The 18613-nt window shown below is 36.2% G+C and overlaps 4 protein-coding genes across 7 annotated transcripts in view; all 4 read left to right on the forward strand.

The window, feature by feature from the left end:
- Window positions 1–2511, forward strand: part of LOC111466875 — a 3277-nt gene extending 766 nt beyond the window's left edge. Inside the window, exons 2-5 of the mRNA XM_023111549.1 lie at window positions 84–153; window positions 225–691; window positions 1933–2179; window positions 2264–2511. Coding sequence (XP_022967317.1) covers window positions 84–153; window positions 225–691; window positions 1933–2179; window positions 2264–2283 — 804 coding nt within the window. The 3' untranslated portion in view covers window positions 2284–2511. The remainder of the gene's footprint in view (window positions 1–83; window positions 154–224; window positions 692–1932; window positions 2180–2263) is intronic.
- Window positions 2512–3368: 857 nt separating this feature from the next.
- Window positions 3369–8684, forward strand: LOC111466871 (TATA-binding protein-associated factor 2N-like). Of its 3 annotated transcripts, XM_023111544.1 has the most exons (10): window positions 3535–3659; window positions 3947–4051; window positions 4204–4280; window positions 5904–5984; window positions 6063–6151; window positions 6373–6447; window positions 6563–6666; window positions 7854–8051; window positions 8133–8195; window positions 8459–8684. In XM_023111544.1, exons 4-10 carry the CDS (start codon window positions 5937–5939, stop codon window positions 8560–8562), a joined length of 681 nt encoding a protein of 226 aa, XP_022967312.1. In that variant the 5' UTR covers window positions 3535–3659; window positions 3947–4051; window positions 4204–4280; window positions 5904–5936; the 3' UTR covers window positions 8563–8684. The 3 variants fall into 3 exon arrangements, with proteins under 3 accessions (XP_022967311.1, XP_022967312.1, XP_022967313.1); XM_023111545.1 differs by lacking the exon at window positions 3947–4051 and having other exon boundaries at window positions 3598–3659; XM_023111543.1 differs by lacking the exons at window positions 3947–4051; window positions 4204–4280 and having other exon boundaries at window positions 3369–3659.
- A 2063-nt stretch (window positions 8685–10747) lies between these two features.
- LOC111466865 (protein SULFUR DEFICIENCY-INDUCED 1-like) lies at window positions 10748–13898 on the forward strand. Of its 2 annotated transcripts, XM_023111535.1 has the most exons (4): window positions 10749–10907; window positions 11690–11902; window positions 12772–12927; window positions 13394–13898. In XM_023111535.1, the coding sequence occupies exons 1-4, from the start codon at window positions 10785–10787 to the stop codon at window positions 13802–13804; spliced, it is 903 nt and encodes a 300-aa protein (XP_022967303.1). In that variant the 5' UTR covers window positions 10749–10784; the 3' UTR covers window positions 13805–13898. The 2 variants fall into 2 exon arrangements, with proteins under 2 accessions (XP_022967304.1, XP_022967303.1); XM_023111536.1 differs by lacking the exon at window positions 12772–12927 and having other exon boundaries at window positions 10748–10907.
- Window positions 13899–14628: 730 nt separating this feature from the next.
- On the forward strand, window positions 14629–17918 carry LOC111466858 (pantoate--beta-alanine ligase-like). The gene is made up of 4 exons (XM_023111527.1): window positions 14629–15250; window positions 15893–16006; window positions 16153–16284; window positions 17544–17918. The coding sequence occupies exons 1-4, from the start codon at window positions 14672–14674 to the stop codon at window positions 17658–17660; spliced, it is 942 nt and encodes a 313-aa protein (XP_022967295.1). The 5' UTR covers window positions 14629–14671; the 3' UTR covers window positions 17661–17918.
- Window positions 17919–18613: the final 695 nt, after the last annotated feature.

Raw genomic sequence — 18613 nt, forward strand, 5'->3', positions numbered from 1 at the left:
TTTTTTTTTTTTTTTTTTTTTTTTTTTTTTTTTTTTTTTTTTTTTTTTTTTTTTTTTTTTTTTTTTTTTTTTATGAATTATAGCAAGTTCTTCAATGGGTTTTTAAGGAAACTAATGAAAAGGATTCCATAAAGAAGAAGGAAACGAGTTGCGGTAAGAGAAAAAGGATGCACAGTACCTATTTGATAAAATGTCTAAGTGACTATGATTCCTTTTTTTGCCAGATAAAGGAAGTTCTAGATCAAAGGAGATAGTGGTTTCTGTTTCTAATCATTGTGGGGGCTCTCAAAGATCAAAGGGATTTGAAGGAAGGAGATTTGATCTAAAGAGATTGAAGTCATTTGCTTTGTTGTGTAGGAAGGATATTGCCAAGTCCTGCTTTTATAGTACCATTAATATTAAGAGGCCTAGAACGACTCAGGGCGGCTTTGATAATATGCACCAGTATTGGATCCATAAGATGAAAAAAGAAGATATTGGTCAAAAGGTAGATTCTTGTTCTGTTCATGCAGGCACCAAGGTGTTGCCGATAACGGATGCCACTCTTGTAGAACAATGCGGTAGTAAGGGTGTAAAGAAAGTTGTGGCCAATGGGGAGAGTAAAACCAAAGCGAGATCAAGAGTGAAGGAACTTTTGAGATGGGCTATGGCTTCTAGATCAGAAAAAGGAGGGAAGTTCATCACTGGCAAGGTGATTTTTTTTTACTTCTTAATTGCCTTTCCCATGTTAGACATCAATATTTCTATCAAGTAGATATTGTTTTCTTTGGTTTTTCGTTTCGGACTTCTTCTTAAGATTTTTAAAACGCGTCTATTAGGGCGAGTTTTTCAGACCCTTATAAAAAATGTTTGGTTCTTTTCTTCAATCGATGTGAGATCTCACAATTCACCCCCAATCGATGTGAGATCTCCAATCCACCTCCTTCGGGACCCAGCACTCGTGTTGGCACACCGCCTCGTGTCCACCCCTCTTGGGGCCAGTGTCCCCGCTAACACTCCCTTTCCCAATTAATGTGGGACCCCTAATCTACCCCTTCGGGGCCCAGCGTTCGTGATGGCACACTGCCTCGTGTCCACCCCCTTTGGGGCTCAGCTTTTTTGTTGGCATGTCGCTCGGTATTTGACTCTGATACCATTTGTAACGGCCCAAGGCCACTACTAGTAGATATTGTCCTCTTTCGACTTTCCCTTCAAAGTTTTTAAAACATGTCTACTCGGAAGAGGTTTCTACATCCTTATAAAGAATATTTCATTCTCCTCCTTAGTCGATGTGAGATCTCACATATCCCTTGAGGTCTAAGGATTAGTTTGGCTTATGGAAAAAATATTTTATTCTCCTCCTCAATCGATGTGAGATTGCACACATCCTTGGGGTCTAAGGATTAATTTGGCTTAGGAATCCTGGAATGTAAATTGGATCAACACCAATCAATTCGATGTGGGATCCCTAATCCACCTCTTTCGGGGTTCAACGTTCGTGCTGACACACCATTTCATGTCCACCTCCTTTGGGGCTCAACCTCTTTGCTAGCACATCGCTCAGTGTCGGGCTCCAATACCATTTGTAACGGCCCAAGACTATTACTAACAGATATTGTCATTTTTGGGCTTTTCCTTTCCGGCTTCCCCTCAAGGTTTTTAAAACGCGTCTGATAAATAGTAGTTTCACACCCTTATAAAGAATGTTTCGTTCTCCTCCCCAACCGATGTGGGATCTCATATATCCTCCAATGATTAGTTTGGCTTATAGAACTCGGAATGTAAATTGTATCAACATCAATCAACTTAGGACCTCACTAAGTGAATGGTTTATTAAAAAGTCACCGAATTTTATGGAACCGAGCATTTGGAAAATCGTTCCAAACAGGCTCGAAAGCACAATATGCAATAATTCGTTGAGTAACTGGCTTAATATTATACCAACTTTTCCAGGTTTCACGAATGCAAAAGCGGGGAACTCTTAATACAAGCTTGGACGATGATCGAGCGAGTAACGACTCCCCCAAGATCAGTTTCAGATGGGAAGCCGAAAGCTGCTCCTCCATTTCCTCAGCCTACACGTCGGTTTCGGGGGCGTCCTCCTTCAAAAACTGTTCCATTACACTGAATTCCACGGCCATTCATGAAATGAATCACTATTATCCAAGAAAAGGAAGCTGGATCACTACAGATTCTGAATGTAAGATTCTAATCCCCATTTTTCTTACAAAACAAAAGACATCAGGAACTGACTTCACTTTCCTTCCATGCCTTCAATGAACAGTTGTTGTGTTAGAGCTATGAAGGAGAAGGAAGACAGATGATCTGTAATGGCTTCATATACTGTTTGATCTGCCTGCAATATAAGAGCTGTACATTCTATGCAAAACCACAGGATTTTGTATGTAAAAAGGCTTCATATAGCTATGTAAAACACGTATCTGAAATAACATTGAGTGTAGCTCAAACCATCATCTAACAAAGTCTTTGGTGTAAGAGGTTAACTGAGCTTTATGTCTACGTTCCCTTCTAGAAAGGCCGAGTTTTTTTTCGGGTTTTTGCAGGTCGATATCGAGTTCAAAATGACATTTTAGGATGAGTATCTCTCGGTTTGACAAGTTTTTTAGAAACGTCTTCAACAACTAAATCGAGTTTCTTGTTTTGAGTTCTTTCAAGAATAAATATAAAACATACTTTCAATTAACAGGACAGAGGTTCAAACCATCGCTTTGTGTATTGTTGTACACAAAAAACTCTTTCCACTAAAAGGTTCAACTGATAGGCTCTAAGCTAGTCAGCTATATTCTTGACCTAGATCAAGATTTGATAGAGTTCCGACGAACAGGCTCAACGCTTGTACGCCACTAGAGATGGTTGATCTAGGGCTTGATCGACTCCTGGATCTTTTTACGAATTCAAATTCATAATTTAATTATAAAAATATGTTTTGAAATTTAAATTAGGGATTTTCAAGTGGATCGAGAGCTCGACACTACCCAACCCAAAACATAAAGACTAGGTTGGGTTAGATTTGTTTCGGTTTGGGTTTGTTTGAATCTTTGGAAAATAAAAAAATTGAGTAGTTATTGGGTTGACATTTTTACTCAGGTCAACTCCTCCAAAGCCGAAAACATGGTTACGGCTCAATCCCATCCTACATTATGTTTAAGATTATTATAAAAATTAATAATATTTGAATTTCGTAATCGATGTTAGTGATGCAGTGTGACTCGTGAATGTTTGATATTTAAAATTTAAAAATAATTAAAAAAAATCGTGGATGATTATTTTTATTTTTATTTTTATTTTTGGACGCTTTTGGAAAATTGTGAACTTTATTAAACCCATTTGGTATTTAGTTTAAAAGACAAGTCGAAAAATATAAGTTACTGAGGTCTTAGGCTCTTAGTCTCCTTTCCCCTTCCTCTTTCCTTCAGCTCAGAGTCACACTCTCAAACACTCACTGTCAAGCTTTCTCCTCTTTCCCGTTAGGGTTTCTGTCTCCTTCTTCGTCTTCCTCTTCCCTCTTTCGCTTCCCGCCTTGCAGAAGAACCTCCATGGATAGGTACCAGAAGGTGGAGAAGCCTAAACCTGAATCGCCGCTAAACAAAAATGAAATCCGCATCACAAGTCAAGGCGCTATTCGAAACTACATCACTTATGCTTCTACTCTACTTCAGGTATCATTTCACTGTTTTTGTTATTGTTTACATCAGCTATTGTATCTCATTTCATTTTTTATTTTGGTGTATTCCTCTTAATCTTTCTGTTTATACGTTGCGTCTGTTGTTTTTTTAAAAAAATGTTGAATCTATCTTATGACGTTAGGTTTGTGGATGCATTGGACATATTAAAAGATTGTCTTGGTTTTGGTTATTTTTTCTTAATGCTAGCCGACATTTATTGATTTGGTACATTTTCTGGTATATTGATTTCGTTTCTTCTACTTGCGAATTTTGAGGAATAGTTGCTCGCTGGCTGATACTCTGCTGTATATGCATTGTATGTGGAAGCGTCTGTGAGCATAATGCACGAGCTATGATACTTCTTAACATGCGATAGCTCGTGAAATGTAATCTGTTCTGTTGATTATCTACATTCCTTGTAGTTTTTTCTTCTAGCCTATCGTGAATTCTAGTTATATCGATATTTTTTCACTTTACCATATGAAAAGAATAAAGATACGGTTGAATTTATGCTTTATAGTTTATCTTGTATTCTCAGATCGAGTAATTACGCTAATGCAGTGATCATGTGGAACTTGGTGTTTCTGTATTATGTTGACGTGATGTTTGGCTCAGGTTTCTACTATTTGTACACATTTTTTAATATATAAATTTACCATCAAGATACAGCTACGTACTTCTCTTTCTTATAAAAAGAATCAAGTGCACTAGAGTTTATGGTTTACAATGTACTGCTAGATCTATTCATTATGCTAATACAATGATCATGGCCAAATTGTCATTTCCTTATTCTTGGCTCACGGGTTTTTTCAACTTGTTCGTACTATTTTTTTATTTGAAGAAGATAATTATTGATGTTATTCATGGGATCAAGTTTTTGTTATCTATTCAATTAGTAGATCGATTATTTCCTAATTTCTAATCATGCTGGCTAACTTGAGCATAGCTCAACTAGTCATTCGTTTGGAGAGAATGAATTCCAGATCTTGGCTTTCGAAGCCCTCTGAGGGCATTTGCAGGAGTTCTTTTTTTAGGATTCTTTGTACACCTTCTCCCCTTCAAGGATCCACTGTGTTTTTTTAGGATTCTTTTTTTTTTTTTATCTGGAAAGTTTTGCATGGGAGAGTGTATACTGAAGACTGTATCCAAAGGCTTTCCTCCATGGTGTTGTGGCCTCAATAGTGTGTCATTTGTAGAAGACGGGGTGAGGAACTTGACCATTTACTTTATTTGACCCTTGGAATTTTTCTTGCTCGTAATCGAGGTTGTTGTTCGATATTTGAGGAGGTGTTCTTGAATCCTCCTTGTCATGAAAAGAAAGGGTTCTTTGGCAGTCTTAGTTTTTGTTCTGTTGTAGGGCATTTGGCTTGAGACTTGAGAGAAATAGTAGAATTTTTCGTGGAGTGGAGTGATTTGGGGAGAACTTTTGGGTTACGATTAGGCTTAATGTCTCCCAGTAGGTCTCTCTTAATACGGTTTTTCATAATTATCCACTTAGCATTATTCTTTTCGATTGGAGTCCCTTGTGGGCTTGTTTTTTGTTCGCCCTTGTATATATATCCCTATAATGAAAGCTTGGTTTCTTATAAAAAAAGGTAAAAAAATTAACTATTCATTTGTGTATTGGATTACTAAACTAGTGGCTGGGATTGTCATCTGGGCTAACACCCTCTAGTGCCAAGCCTATTTATGCAAACCAAATTTAGAGAATGATTCAAACCAGTTTTTCAACTTTTGGTTTTCAAACAAATAGAAATATAACAGATAACTATCATTTTCAATAAAAAAAAAATTCTTAAAACAAACGAGAGAGACAGCCCACTTCTCAAGAGAACATTAAATCGATTAAGAGAGGAAGAGAGCTTGGGAGAGATAGTGCAAACATCCTCCCTTTTCAGGAGAGAGAGGAAGAGGAGAATGCTGATTTGAGTGATGAGAGAGGCTTTGTATAGTGTTTGACAGCAAGACCAAGTCCACCATCAAGCATGCTGAGTTGGAGTTAGAGGGTAAAAAGTTCCCAGTGGTATGGCTTTCGAGTGTCGGTTTAGTATAAAATGTGGATTTTTTATGTTAGAAAATCGTGGTTCCTAATAGCCTATTTATAAATTCTCACTCTCTCTCTCTAATAAAAAGGTTTCCCCCCCTTGTTTATTCATGTTTCTAAGCATGTGCTTACTGTCGGCTGAGAATGAATCTGTTCTATTTTGGTTTAATATATCACGTTTTCACTTTTAATAGGACAAACGTGTTAGAGAGATAGTGTTGAAAGCCATGGGGCAGGCAATCAGTAAAACAGTTTCCATTGCAGAAATTTTAAAGGTTCGAGTCCTTCACATTCTGCAACTGTGCATGTGTAACTTATTTTATAATTAACATGCCAGTTTCATTCTGAAACAGAAGAGAACTCCACAATTGCATCAAGAAACTTCCATTAGCTCAGTAAGCATAATTGATGTATGGGAGCCTATTGAAGAAGGTCTTGTACCGTAAGTTTTAATCTCTAAAAATCTCTGTTAATTGCCTGATGAAGTCCTATGCAATTACTGCTGGTTGGTTTCTTTATGCTCATAGGCATGACTTAGCGTTGTTTGGATTGGTACTCTTTATTTTGCAATTGCAGATTTGCTTATTATTATTGCTGTGGGCATGTCGCTTTAGTATGCTCTTCTGCAGATATTTAAGTAATAGCGTCTGACATATGATGCAGTGTGGAGATGACTCGATACGTCTCAATGATATCAATTACCCTGTCAAATCGAGAGCTAAATAAAGATTCTCCTGGGTAAGATAATTTGGAAACTGTAGGATGTGAAAGTCTAATCTGTGCTGCTTTCCAGTTTTTACACTCAAGTTTCTTATTACGAATATTTTGAGATGAAAAGTGTTACTATTTGTAGGTATCAAGCTCCACAATTTGTGGAGCAGCCAAAGCAACAATATAAGCAGCAGCAACAACAACAGCCCAGACAATCTCGTCCTTATTACAATGCTGTTAACGAAGGTGATCCTTCTTTCTGAAAAATAAAATATACTGTTACAGCGTGAAGATGTAGAGGATGTGATATCTTCGACCCTATTTTATTGTGCAGCAACACAAATGCATAAATAAAATACCTGAAAACAGAATCAGGAAAATTAAGAATTCTTGGGATTTTGTTACATCATTCCAATTAGTAAAGAAACCAAGTGCTCTATTACCAGTGAATTGGGGCTTTGGGATGTTAAGGTAGACTAGATGTTAGCTGTGGGTTTGAGATACTGAGTGGGAATCTGAAAGAAAGGAATCACCTGATCAGTGTTTTTGAAAGACCTCCCAGGTGTTATATGTCACAGTTATGCTTGTTCATTGTATGCTTTCTGTGAGTGCATGCCCGTTCCAAATCTTTTACCTTGCTTTCATTGCATATCTTTCATTCTAGCATAGTATATGACTAATTGTTGAATCTTCCAATTCGGGTTATATGCTATCAATGTTGTTGTCTCTTACGGCTTGCTAGAGAATAATTTTTAAAATATTTTTCAAAACTCTCTCTAACCCCATTTATTAAAATTGTTTTCCAAGAATAGGAGGTAGAGGCTAAGAAACAGACAATTTGTGCAAGCGACAATCCAAGTTTAGAGCTAATCCAAGTTTAGAACGGATTGACTTACTGAAGGGCGAGAGTAAATGCTGCACAATCACTTCGTAAGTCCAAAAGAAGCGTGATTGTGACACTAGGCACAGTTCTAGTGCCTCACCTTTTCAAGAAGGCATATGCCTTGTATGATGCCCTAAGGCCCGATCCCGTGGGCATTAGGGCTTTTTCTTTATTTTTTGAAAAAAATAATTAGAGTGTTTTCTTCTCGATCCCTAACTGCAAAAATCGTCGTGTTTAGGTTTTTTTTCCTCCCCATATTCCAAGGTCATGTTTTTTTTTTTGTGCCTTGCGGTTAAGTCCTGAAAAGCTACTGGGTTTTATTGCTCCTAGAGCTTTAAGAAACAGGGCAGTTGATGTTACTCGAGAATAACATAATTTCATAAGATAATCACAAGCCACAAATATTTTCCCCTCAGAGATAGGTAGCACCCAATTAATTCTAATTCATTGGGGAGGTCACAGTTGATGTGTTTGGAAAAACTACAAATAAATTTTAGTGGAGATCATACTATTAACTGTTAGATTATGGTCCTTTCTATAAATTTGGCAGATCCATATGGTCAAAGCCAAGGTCGAGGTCGAGGGAGAGGGCGTGGATGGGGCAGAGGTGGATATGGAAACTACCAAGGGGGATATGGCAACTACCAGGGCGGATATGGCCACTACCAAGGCGGATATGGCCACTATCAAGGTGGATCTGGTGGCTACCAAGGTGGTGGCCCTGGCGGTTACCAAGGCAACTATCAAGGTAGATAAGTTTTCCCTCTTTCAGTTTCGATCATGCTAGATCTTGAGCACGGCCTAATTTTTAGTTTCGATTTTGACACAGATAATGGTGGGTACTCGAATTGGAGTAGAGGCGGTGGGCGAGGCCGAGGTTGGATATATCGTGGTAAGTTTCGTTCTCAAATTTCTCATCTTGTTTAGAATCTAATCTAACTAACTGCCAAATCGCAGATTTTGTTGATGTTCTGTACCACCTAGTTGTTGATTAATCTCTTGGAATGTGATCTGTATTTATAGGATTTCTTAAGAAAACGAGATCAAATGTTTTCGGAGTTTGACCTCTTAACTATTTCTTGGCTTAACCAAAATCTTGAACATGTTGAAAATAATTGTGGGTTGAATTGTTCGAATCAATCGCATTCCTTTCAGGAACTGGCTATGATAGAGGCAGAGGGGGGAGCGGTTACGATCGAGGTCGGGGTCGGATAGACAGACAAACAAGGGACAATGTTGGCAGTAGAAACCAGGTTTAGTTATAAAAAAAAAAGTTGCTATTTTCACTGTTCTCTTTTCTTGAGCTAAAATGCCTTGCCTTTGCCAGTGAGATGCTTTTTATCAGAATTTACTGTTTTTAATAGCGTGGTAATTTCGCTTCTTACGGCGTTGTTGAGCAGTAATTTCTTCTTTTTTGCCTTTGACAACGTGGTAGGCAAGTTTGTTTTTGTTCATGTTTTTTTATTGTTACATTAAAACTTCAAAATGTTAAAAATTCATTACTGAAACGAGAAAAACATAATTTCACATAATTTATAATATTGTTTTTAATCATAGAAATAATTTTGATTTAAACTTATTATCAAATAATAAAAAGTCTATATATATATAATACCTAGGTTAAGGTTTTCAGGGTAGTTTGTTCTCCTCTCTATCCAATATGGGACATTACAATCCCCACCTCCTTCGGGGTCTAATGTTCTCTAATCGATGTGGGATTGCCCCCAAATCTACTCCATTTGGGGCCAGCGTCCTTACTGGCACACCATCTCGTGTCTTACCCCCTTTGGAGAACTGTGAGAAGGCTAACACATCGTCGGATGTTTGGATATGATACCATTATATATATATATATATATATTATAACAATTTTGATTTAAATAAAAATTAGCATATGAATTTTGTTTATGGTCGGATGTCCAGATTCATTGTATTTGTTTATGAAAAAATAAAATTTTCATTTAAAAAAAAATTAAGAAAAAAAAAACAAAACACAAAAGCTTTGTTGGTGACTTGGTGGACTGTTTTCTTAGCATCTTAAAAATTATAATGGGGACAAATTCGTAATTTTCGAGGCTTAATTGATCAATTATTTTCTATGTATGAATTTGACCGTAATAACGGCTATATTCATTCCGTACAGTCACTACTAGGAATAAATAAATAAATAAATGCAAATTTGGGACAAAGTTTTCAATTCTTAAGATATTTTGTTTTCTTTTAACTATATTGTCTTTCTCTCTTATTCATTCCAAGACTTTGTTTAAGAACAAATAATCTTTAATTCTTCTCTAATTAAAAGGTTCATTAATGTTACTACCAAGTTAGAGGATATTAATTTCGTTTATTTAAGATCGAACAAATTTCATATGTACAAGCACTGCTAGTTATACCAACGACGATAATTACAAGTAAATTTGAAATATAATTATTGAAATTCTCGATAATTAGTATTTACGTTAATATCCTTAAGCAACGTGGCTGAAAGTTCAACTGAAGGAAATTGAAGAGAAGAACAAATTTCGCACGGCTAAATAACCCAATATGAAACAAGTGAAGTTATTGAACATATCGAGATATCATCAAAGAAACGATAGAGGTGTTCATACGAACACGACCCAAAAATCCGACCAATCTGGATTACCCAACCTAAACCATAAAAGATGGATTAGATTAGATTCTTTTTCTTTAATTTGAGTTGGGTTGAATTTTTTGAAAATAAAAAAATTCAGGTCCGTTTGCAAGTTGGCTTTTTTTTATTTGTTGGGTCAAACCGAAAATAGAGCTACAACTCAATCCTACACTACTCTTTGTAACCAATGTTAGTGATGCGTTGGATATTTGAGTCAGATCAGATTTTAGTTATTAATATAAGATACGGTGGAAAAGTATGAATTTTTTAAATAATTTTTTTAAAAGGAACAACCTGACAACCCAACTTGAAAATAAAGGGTTCAATCGGGTTGAGTTATGAACTCTATTCAGGTTGCTCGGGTCACCAATCCAATCAACTCAAATTTTAGGGCTGATTCAAAAGATTTTCCAAACCCAACTGGTATACTCCCCGATTAAACCGTCTATTCTTACAAGAACAATGTAGCGGATTGTTAGACTGAACTAACAATCATTAAAATAGTATGGAGACAAAATAATACAACAATAGATAAACGGATCGACATAGTACAAAACACGAGAAAATTCTTATCCATACATCTACGACAGGGTGTGTGTTTACAAGGAATCGACGATCAAGATTCAATCGTACAAGACGTCGTAATCGACATGGCACGGGATGAGAGAGAGAGAGAGAGAGAGAGAGATAAAGGGTTGGTTGAATGTAGACGGAAGAACGACCTTCTTCATTGCTTAGAGGACCTTTTAGCCCTTTTGGGTGTTGTCTTCGTTGTTTGCTTTATAAGGGCTTTCCATTTCCAAAGGAATAAAGCTTTGAAGAAGAAGAAGAAGAAGAAGAGGAGAGAGAATGAGTTTAGAGAGAGAGAAATTAGGAGAGAGAGAGCAAAAGAGCTCAAAAGATGAACTTTTTCATGTCATTCATAAGGTTCCACCTGGTGATACTCCTTATGTTAGAGCAAAATATGCTCAGGTAAATCTCTATCCCTTTGTTTGCTTTCGCTTTGTTCGATAGCTGTCGGGTCGAAAATAATCGAACCATCGACCTTTAAGATTCTAGTAACAATTATGCTCGAGTTTGCTCGAGCTCTCTCTCTCTCTCTCAATTTCAATTTGTTGCTTTGTACTCAGTTCTCCCATGGTTCGATGTAATATAGTTCTATTTCTCTTTCCAACAAAATTTTTCAAACTCGAAAGATTGAAAGTTTTTTTTTGTGGGTCGGGTATAAAATTTGAACTTCTGACCTTTAGGTCGATGACCGTGTTTCTAAATTATAAAATTTTTATACTTTTGAAGAGTAGTGAGATGTTAGAAAAATTCGATGACTCGAAAAACCTGGTCAACCCAACTCAACCCAACCCAGAACTCAACGAGCCCAAAACCGTGGTTCAAATAAGTTGGTTCATGGGTTGAATTTAACGAACCCTAACTCAAATTTATTGTTAATTTTGAAATATAGATTTTGATGACATATATTTATTTTATTTTTTTAAATTTCATAATAATTTATAGTTAATATTTATTTTCTAATCTCTCTAAAAAAAATAAATTTTCATAATTTAGAATATAATTTTTTTAATGCAATTGAGTTACAACATTTAATTAAATATTTAAGAGTAAACTTAAAATTATTTTCATAATTTATAACTCCAAGATTAATGGATACTATTTTGTAGAATATTACAATAAATTAATTAATAATTTAAATATAAATTATTTTTAAAAAATTTATTATTGTTTGTGAATTTGTTCAGTTGATAAAGAAGGATCCAGAGAGTGCAATTTCATTATTTTGGGAAGCAATAAATGCAGGAGACAGAGTTGAAAGTGCTCTAAAAGACATGGCTGTGGTTATGAAGCAAATTGATAGAGCTGAAGAAGCCATTGATATCCTCAAAACCTACCGGTTTCTCTGCTCCAAACACTCCCAAGAATCGCTCGATAACGTTCTTATCGATTTGTTTAAGGTTCGTGTCTATTTCATCTCTAAATTTTAGGTTTCGTTAGCTAAGTTGGTGACTAGAACATCCTGAACCGATCTTAATTTTTCATAATAATCTTAAAAATAGGATAGGGATGGGTTGTAATTCTATTTTGTCGAGTGGACCTGAACTTTTCATTGTTTATAGTTTTTGGTTTTTTAAAAATTCCATCCAACCCAAATCGAAAAAAACATCTTACTCAACTCATTGTTTATAGTTTGGGTTGGGTAGTCCAAGTTAGTCGAGTTGACTTAAACTAAAAAGATGTCAACCCACGAACCGACCTGAGTTTTTTGTTTGAAAATTCGACTCAACCCAAATCTAAAAAAAGAATCTTACTCAACCCAATGCTTAGTTCGGGTTGGGTAGTCCGAGTTAGTCGGGTTGACCTGAACTAAAAAAATGTTAACCTACTAACCGCCCTGAGTTTTTTGGTTTTATGAAAATTCAACCCAACCCAAAAGAAAAAAAAAAAAAAAAAAATAACCCAACTCATTGTTTATGGTTTGGGTTGGTTGGGTTGACATGAACTAAAAAAATGTCAACGTGGGAACCGTCCTGAGTTTTTGATTTTATGAAAATTCGACCCAACCCAAATCGAAAAAAAAAAGTTTAACTCAACTCGATGTTTATGGTTTGGGTTGGGAAGTTCGAGTTAAAGGTTGACCCGAAGCAAACAAATGTCAACTCAACCTAAACTGGAAAAAAAAAAAAAAAAAAAAAAATCAAACCTAACGAAACGTTTATGCTTTAAGTTGCGTAGCCCAAAGTAGTCGGATTCTTAGATCATTTGAACGGTTATCGAGAGTGGAGAATTAGTATTAATTAGTTTGTTAATTAATTATGTTGGATAGAAATGTGGAAGAATAGAAGAACAAATTGAGCTGCTGAAGAGAAAACTAAGAAAGATATATGAAGGAGAAGCTTTTAATGGAAAGCCCACAAGAACAGCTCGTTCTCATGGCAAGAAATTTCAGGTTTCTGTCAAACAAGAAACCTCTAGATTATTGGTAAATCTCTTTCCCTTTTTCTTTTATCCTCTTCCAATTTCACCCCCATAATTAACCATAATTACATAATACGACCGTCTTTTTAACTTTAAATTTTCCTCTCTAATCTAAACTCGAGAAAACGAACAAAAAAAACGTGCATCTATCGTATCTTAAAAATACCCATAACTTTTCAATAATATTGTTTAGTTTTGGATTAAATAAAAAACTTTAATATTTTTGAATTTTCATTAATACCTTTTAACTTTAATGCTATTTTTTAAAATTCAAAAGTATTTTTTGAAACGTGATACTAATGGTAAGAGTTTATTTTAATTAGGGGTATTATTGAAGCTTTAAAAATGGAAATATTTTTATAAATTTAGCCCCAAAAAAGACTAAATTCCCAAAATTTCTAAAATATACCCCAAAAAAAGTGTAAATTACAATTTTCTGACCTAGAAAATGGGCCTGAATTTGTGAACAGGGGAATCTTGGGTGGGCCTACATGCAAAAGCCCAATTTCATGATGGCGGAGGCAGTGTACAAAAAGGCCCAAATTATAGATCCAGACGCCAACAAAGCATGCAATTTGGGCCTTTGTTTGATGAAACAGGGCCGTCTCAATGAGGCCATTTCGGTTCTCCAACAAGTCCAGCAAGGCAACATTCCGGGCTCCGATGAAATCAAAGCCCAAAAACGGGCAGGAGATTTGCTGACCCAAATCAGGTCAAGACAATCGCTGCCCGATTCCATCGAGCTATTGGGCCTCAGTATCGATGGTGATTTGCTTAATGGGCTTGAGCAATTGGTCCATGAACGAGGCCCATTTAGGTCCAAGAGGCTTCCGGTTTTTGAGGAAATTTCTTCCTTTAGGGATCAATTAGCATGTAATTAATTAATTAACTTTTCCTTTTTTCTTTTATTTATTTTTAAATGTAGATTGGGATTGGTGTTGGGATTTAGAATAATGTGTGTCTCTCTTTTGTAAATAAAGAAAAATGAAGGAGCTCCCACAAAATTTCAATTTTACACTTCAAATTTAAAATTGTCTCTAAAAAAAGAAAAGGAAAAACGGGTCGAATGTGGAGCTCACACTCCAATGCTAAGAGCACGCCAAAAGACACGTATTGCTTGCCACAATTGAGACGACGACATTTCCACAGGTGAAATAAACTTATAAGGATTCTCCAAGTAACAACGAGCGAACCTGGAAGAGTCCAACTTGAAAATTGGGCGCCCTCAACTGCTTCATAACGTAATTCCTATTGGACAATGGGTAGAATCTTTTGTAGACTACTTAAATATGCAATAGGGCACTCTACTTGCCCTTGCTCCGCACCCTTGGAATAGCACGTGCCTTTTGGCAAACTCTAAACCCTCGAACAAAGTATACCATAGAGCCTCTATTGAGGTCTATGGAGCCCTCGAACAGCCCCCCCCCACCCCCACGTTCAAGGCTCACAGTTAGAGAATTGGGCGCTCTGAGCAGCTTTGTAACGTAATTCCCACTAAGTGATGGGTATAATCTTTTGCAAACGACTTAAATATGCAGCTCCAAAAATATATTTTTAAACCGTCCAAAATAATAGAAAATCTATTATCTAAATTTTTTTTAATCGTAAAAAGTAATTTTTTTTACCCAAAATATTCAAGGACATTATTATTAATTTATGAATTTTATAAAATAAAATTTATATTATCGTACAAATACAATTTTTTCAAGATTTCTGGACTCGGTGCGAAGTTGCTGTTCGATTCTCTAATGGCGGGGAAGGAGAATCTGAAGATTATTACAGACAAGAACCAGATGCGGACATGGACGAGGGCCATGAGATCGCAAGGTAAAACCATCGCCCTCGTTCCTACCATGGGATTCCTCCACGACGGCCATCTCTCCCTAATCGAAGAAGCTCACAAGCACACACACCTCGTCGTGGTCTCAATCTACGTAAACCCTAGCCAATTCGCTCCTTCCGAGGATCTCTCGACCTATCCTTCTGATTTCGACGGCGACATTCGGAAGCTCATGGTTGTTCCTGGAGGAGTTGATGCGGTTTTTCATCCTTACAATCTCTACGATTATGGAGTAGAATCAGCTCGTTGCGGAAATGGCGGCGTATCTAATGGAACGGCGGTGGTTTCTTACCTGGAGGAGTCTGGATCAGGGCATGAGACATGGGTGAGGGTCGAGCGTTTGCAGAAGGGAATGTGTGGGATAAGAAGGCCTGTTTTCTTCAGAGGAGTTGCTACCATTGTTGCCAAGTTGTTCAATATTGTGGAGCCTGATGTTGCTGTGTTTGGGAAGAAGGATTATCAGCAATGGCGGATTATCAGGCGGATGGTGAGTCTCTGCAAGAGGGTGAATGGTTTTGATTTTGATATCTGTTTAGAGCTCAAAACTAATTGTTTGTCATCTGAATTTGATTGCTTAATTCTAAGATTTATAAACTTAATTTGCATTACTCGTCTTAGGGTACTAAATCTTGCATGTTTGCTAAACTATATTCTGAATTTGAAAAGCTTCTTCGATCAATACCATTAGATGAACTGGTAGTTAAGTTCTCAAGAATGCTAAATCTTGCATGTTTGTAATATTGCCAGTAGGGTACGTTAGGAACCACGAACCTCTACAATGGTATGATATTGTCCATTTTGAGGACCTCACACCCGTGGAGATTGTATTCCTTACTTATAAACCCATGATCATTCCCTTAATTAGCTAACGTGGATTCCCTCCCAATAGGGTATGACTTAAATTTCTGTCCTTCGAAGTTCATTTAGTTCCGGTCTTGATAGTTAAAATTTGGGTTGGGCAACAAGCCTCTTGGATGATATATGTTGGTCTAACTTCTTGCCTTATCATCTTTTGTTCTAGATTTCCACAAGTTATTGGGTGTTTACCCACATTTATCATCATTTGATTGAGATAGGCATATGTTTATTACCTCTGGTGGTAATAATTCTCACATCAACTCTTTTCCAGGTTCGAGATCTTGATTTTTCTATAAACATTGTGGGGTCTGAAATCATGCGCGATGCCGATGGTCTTGCAATGAGTTCGCGCAATGTGGGGCTCTCACTTGAAGAAAGACAAAAGGTTCTCTCCTTCACTGTTCTATCTACTTTTGTTCAAATTATGGTGTAGTAGTGTCTTCAATGTGCAAGCATATTGGTTTTGTTGTTCATGATAGAATGATTACTTAGATTCAGAAACTGATTTACGTCTACGTCTTTCGTTTATAGGCATTGTCTATAAACAGGTCGTTGTCAAAAGCAAAATCAGCAGCAGAAAGAGGTGAACTTAATTGCAAAAGCTTAAAGAGCTTGGTTGTCGATGAAATACGGGAAGCCGGTGGAGAACTTGATTACGTTGAGGTGAACCTTAGATGATTTAAATATGAAATTTGTAACAGCCCAAACCCACCACTACCACTAGCAGATATTGTCCTCTTTGGATTTTCCCTCAAAGTTTTTAAAACACGTATGCTAGTGAGAGGTTTTCACACCCTTATAAAGAATGTTTTGTTCTCCTCTCCAACTGATGTGGGATCTCACAATCCACCCCCTTTCAAGGCCCAACGTCCATGCTGGCACTCGTTCTTAGTTCTAATACCATTTTTAGCTTAAGCCACTGCTAGCAAACATTGTCCTCTTTGAGCTTTCCTTTTCGGGCTTTTCTTCAAGATTTTTAAAATGCGTCTACTAGGGTAAGTTTTCCACCCCTTTAATGTTTCGTTCTCCTCCCCGACCGATGTGGGATCTCACGAAGTCTTTCTGACTTAAGCCTATAATAAGCGTTTGATGTTCTGTTTGTAACATTTTGCAGCCTTTCAACTCAGTTAAGAGAGAGTGTGGAGTTGTAGCCTGTCTTTTTCATGCTTTTATTGTCTTTTTCATGAAAGGGCTGTTTCTTGCTTTCGTTTTCCAAAACTATTTTTGAAGACTGATAATGGGGCTGCTGAAAAGTAAATATGCGTATGAATGAAATCATGGTTTGCTACTTGTCCATGTTTTGGAAGGAAAAACAACTTCAATTCTCCTCCGAGTGACGCATTCAAATTATCTCGATAGGCGAAACTTAGTCATTATTCATCTGGTCTTATTTTGCTCGACTGAAAATCTCGATAGGCGAAACTTAGTCATTATTCATCTGGTCTTATTTTGCTCGACTGAAGACTTTTTTCTCTCTGGATTGTGTGAGATCCCACATTGATAAGAGAGGGGAACGAGTACCAGCGAGGACGCTGGGCTCCGAAAAGGGGTGTGGATTATGAGATCCCACATTGGATGGAGAGGAAAACGAAGCATTTATTATTAGAGTGTGGAAACCTTTCCCTAACATGAATTTTAAAAATCTTGAGGGGAAGCTCGAAAGGGAAAACCAAAGAGGACAATATATGCTAATGGTGGGCTTGGAATGTTATAGATTGCCTCCCTTTTTTTATGAGCTTTCTCTTTTGTCGGCCTTCTTTAGTCTTTTTCTCAATGAAAGTTCAACAATTCATTAAAATAAAAAACTTCAATTTTTCTCAAAACGAGAATTGGAAACATCGTTGAACGTAATGTTATTCGTTATCCAAACACGTATCTGCTGAATTTAACAGTAAGTTTCATTTGGTTTTTGTTGGCGACAGATTGTGGAACAAGAGAGTTTGGAGGTGGTGGAGGAGATCAAGAGTCCAGTTGTGATCTTGATAGCTGCCTGGTTTGGCAAAGTAAGGCTCATAGACAACATTGAAATAAGCATTTGAATATTTAGTTACTTCTCCTTCCTACCTTCTGATCATCTTCTTGTACTTTTTTGTACTTATTTTAGTGTTTCGGAGCTATGAGGCTTACACGTATTCGATTAGTGTGTTTGAATAAATAGGTCGAGGTTTAGATAAAGCGGCCCATATTTCATGTTTGTTCATGTAAAGACTGATAGCATAAGAACTTTAAACCACTTAAATAGTCCAAAGCTCCCCAATGGAGAGCAAAAGAATAAAGAAAAGTCTCATTGTCATTTGAAACTAGTAGTTCTTTTGGTACGTTATTGCCTATTATTCGATTATATTTTCCATTGTCTGATTATGAAAACGAGTTAAGCTCATGCATATAAATGGATAGACTAAGTTCATCCTATGACATTGAGGTCACGGAGAAACTACACACTACCTTTGTATTTCTTTAGTAAGTTGATTCACACTTCTCTATATTGGTCATGCAACTTCTTTTTTACGTTCTCGTTATCTTTCTCCTTGTATATAATCATCCTGTGAAATATTAGTCTTTTTCAGTCACATATTTAGAAAGTGATTAAATATTTCGTAGTTCAGTTTTATACAAATTTATTAACATGCTTCCACTTACATTTTTACTCTGAACAATTTAAGTCAATCATCTATAAGAAAAGTTGTATCAATAATGTTTAAAATAATACTACAATGAAAAATATTAAATGGTAAATAAAATAATTTTAAAAATTAAATAATTAATAAATCTGGAATATAGTGTACATATTTAGAAGAAATTAGTGAGTTTTTTTTTTTAAAAAAAAAACATTACATTACATTTTTGTTATTAAAATAGGATAAATTTGGAAAATGTTGTAATTTTAATTTTTTTTTACTATATTATAGAAAATACACATGAATACTTTGTTAAAAAAATACTCAAACATTTACCCATTTCATTAATACTTTAAACTAAAACTTCCTTCATT

The sequence above is a fragment of the Cucurbita maxima genome, unplaced genomic scaffold (assembly GCF_002738345.1).
Source record: "Cucurbita maxima cultivar Rimu unplaced genomic scaffold, Cmax_1.0 Cma_Scf00032, whole genome shotgun sequence".
NCBI lineage: Eukaryota > Viridiplantae > Streptophyta > Magnoliopsida > Cucurbitales > Cucurbitaceae > Cucurbita > Cucurbita maxima.

Coding starts and splice junctions, on each gene's coding strand:
- LOC111466871 (XM_023111543.1), top strand. CDS start 3,537: ATGGATAGGTACCAGAAGGTGGAGAAGCCTAAACCTGAATCGCCGCTA. Junction 5,985..6,062: donor CCATTGCAGAAATTTTAAAG/GTTCGAGTCCTT, acceptor ATTCTGAAACAG/AAGAGAACTCCACAATTGCA. Junction 8,196..8,458: donor CCGAGGTTGGATATATCGTG/GTAAGTTTCGTT, acceptor CATTCCTTTCAG/GAACTGGCTATGATAGAGGC.
- LOC111466865 (XM_023111535.1), top strand. CDS start 10,785: ATGAGTTTAGAGAGAGAGAAATTAGGAGAGAGAGAGCAAAAGAGCTCA. Junction 10,908..11,689: donor TTAGAGCAAAATATGCTCAG/GTAAATCTCTAT, acceptor GAATTTGTTCAG/TTGATAAAGAAGGATCCAGA. Junction 11,903..12,771: donor TTCTTATCGATTTGTTTAAG/GTTCGTGTCTAT, acceptor TATGTTGGATAG/AAATGTGGAAGAATAGAAGA.
- LOC111466858 (XM_023111527.1), top strand. CDS start 14,672: ATGGCGGGGAAGGAGAATCTGAAGATTATTACAGACAAGAACCAGATG. Junction 15,251..15,892: donor GGCGGATTATCAGGCGGATG/GTGAGTCTCTGC, acceptor ACTCTTTTCCAG/GTTCGAGATCTTGATTTTTC. Junction 16,007..16,152: donor CACTTGAAGAAAGACAAAAG/GTTCTCTCCTTC, acceptor TTTCGTTTATAG/GCATTGTCTATAAACAGGTC.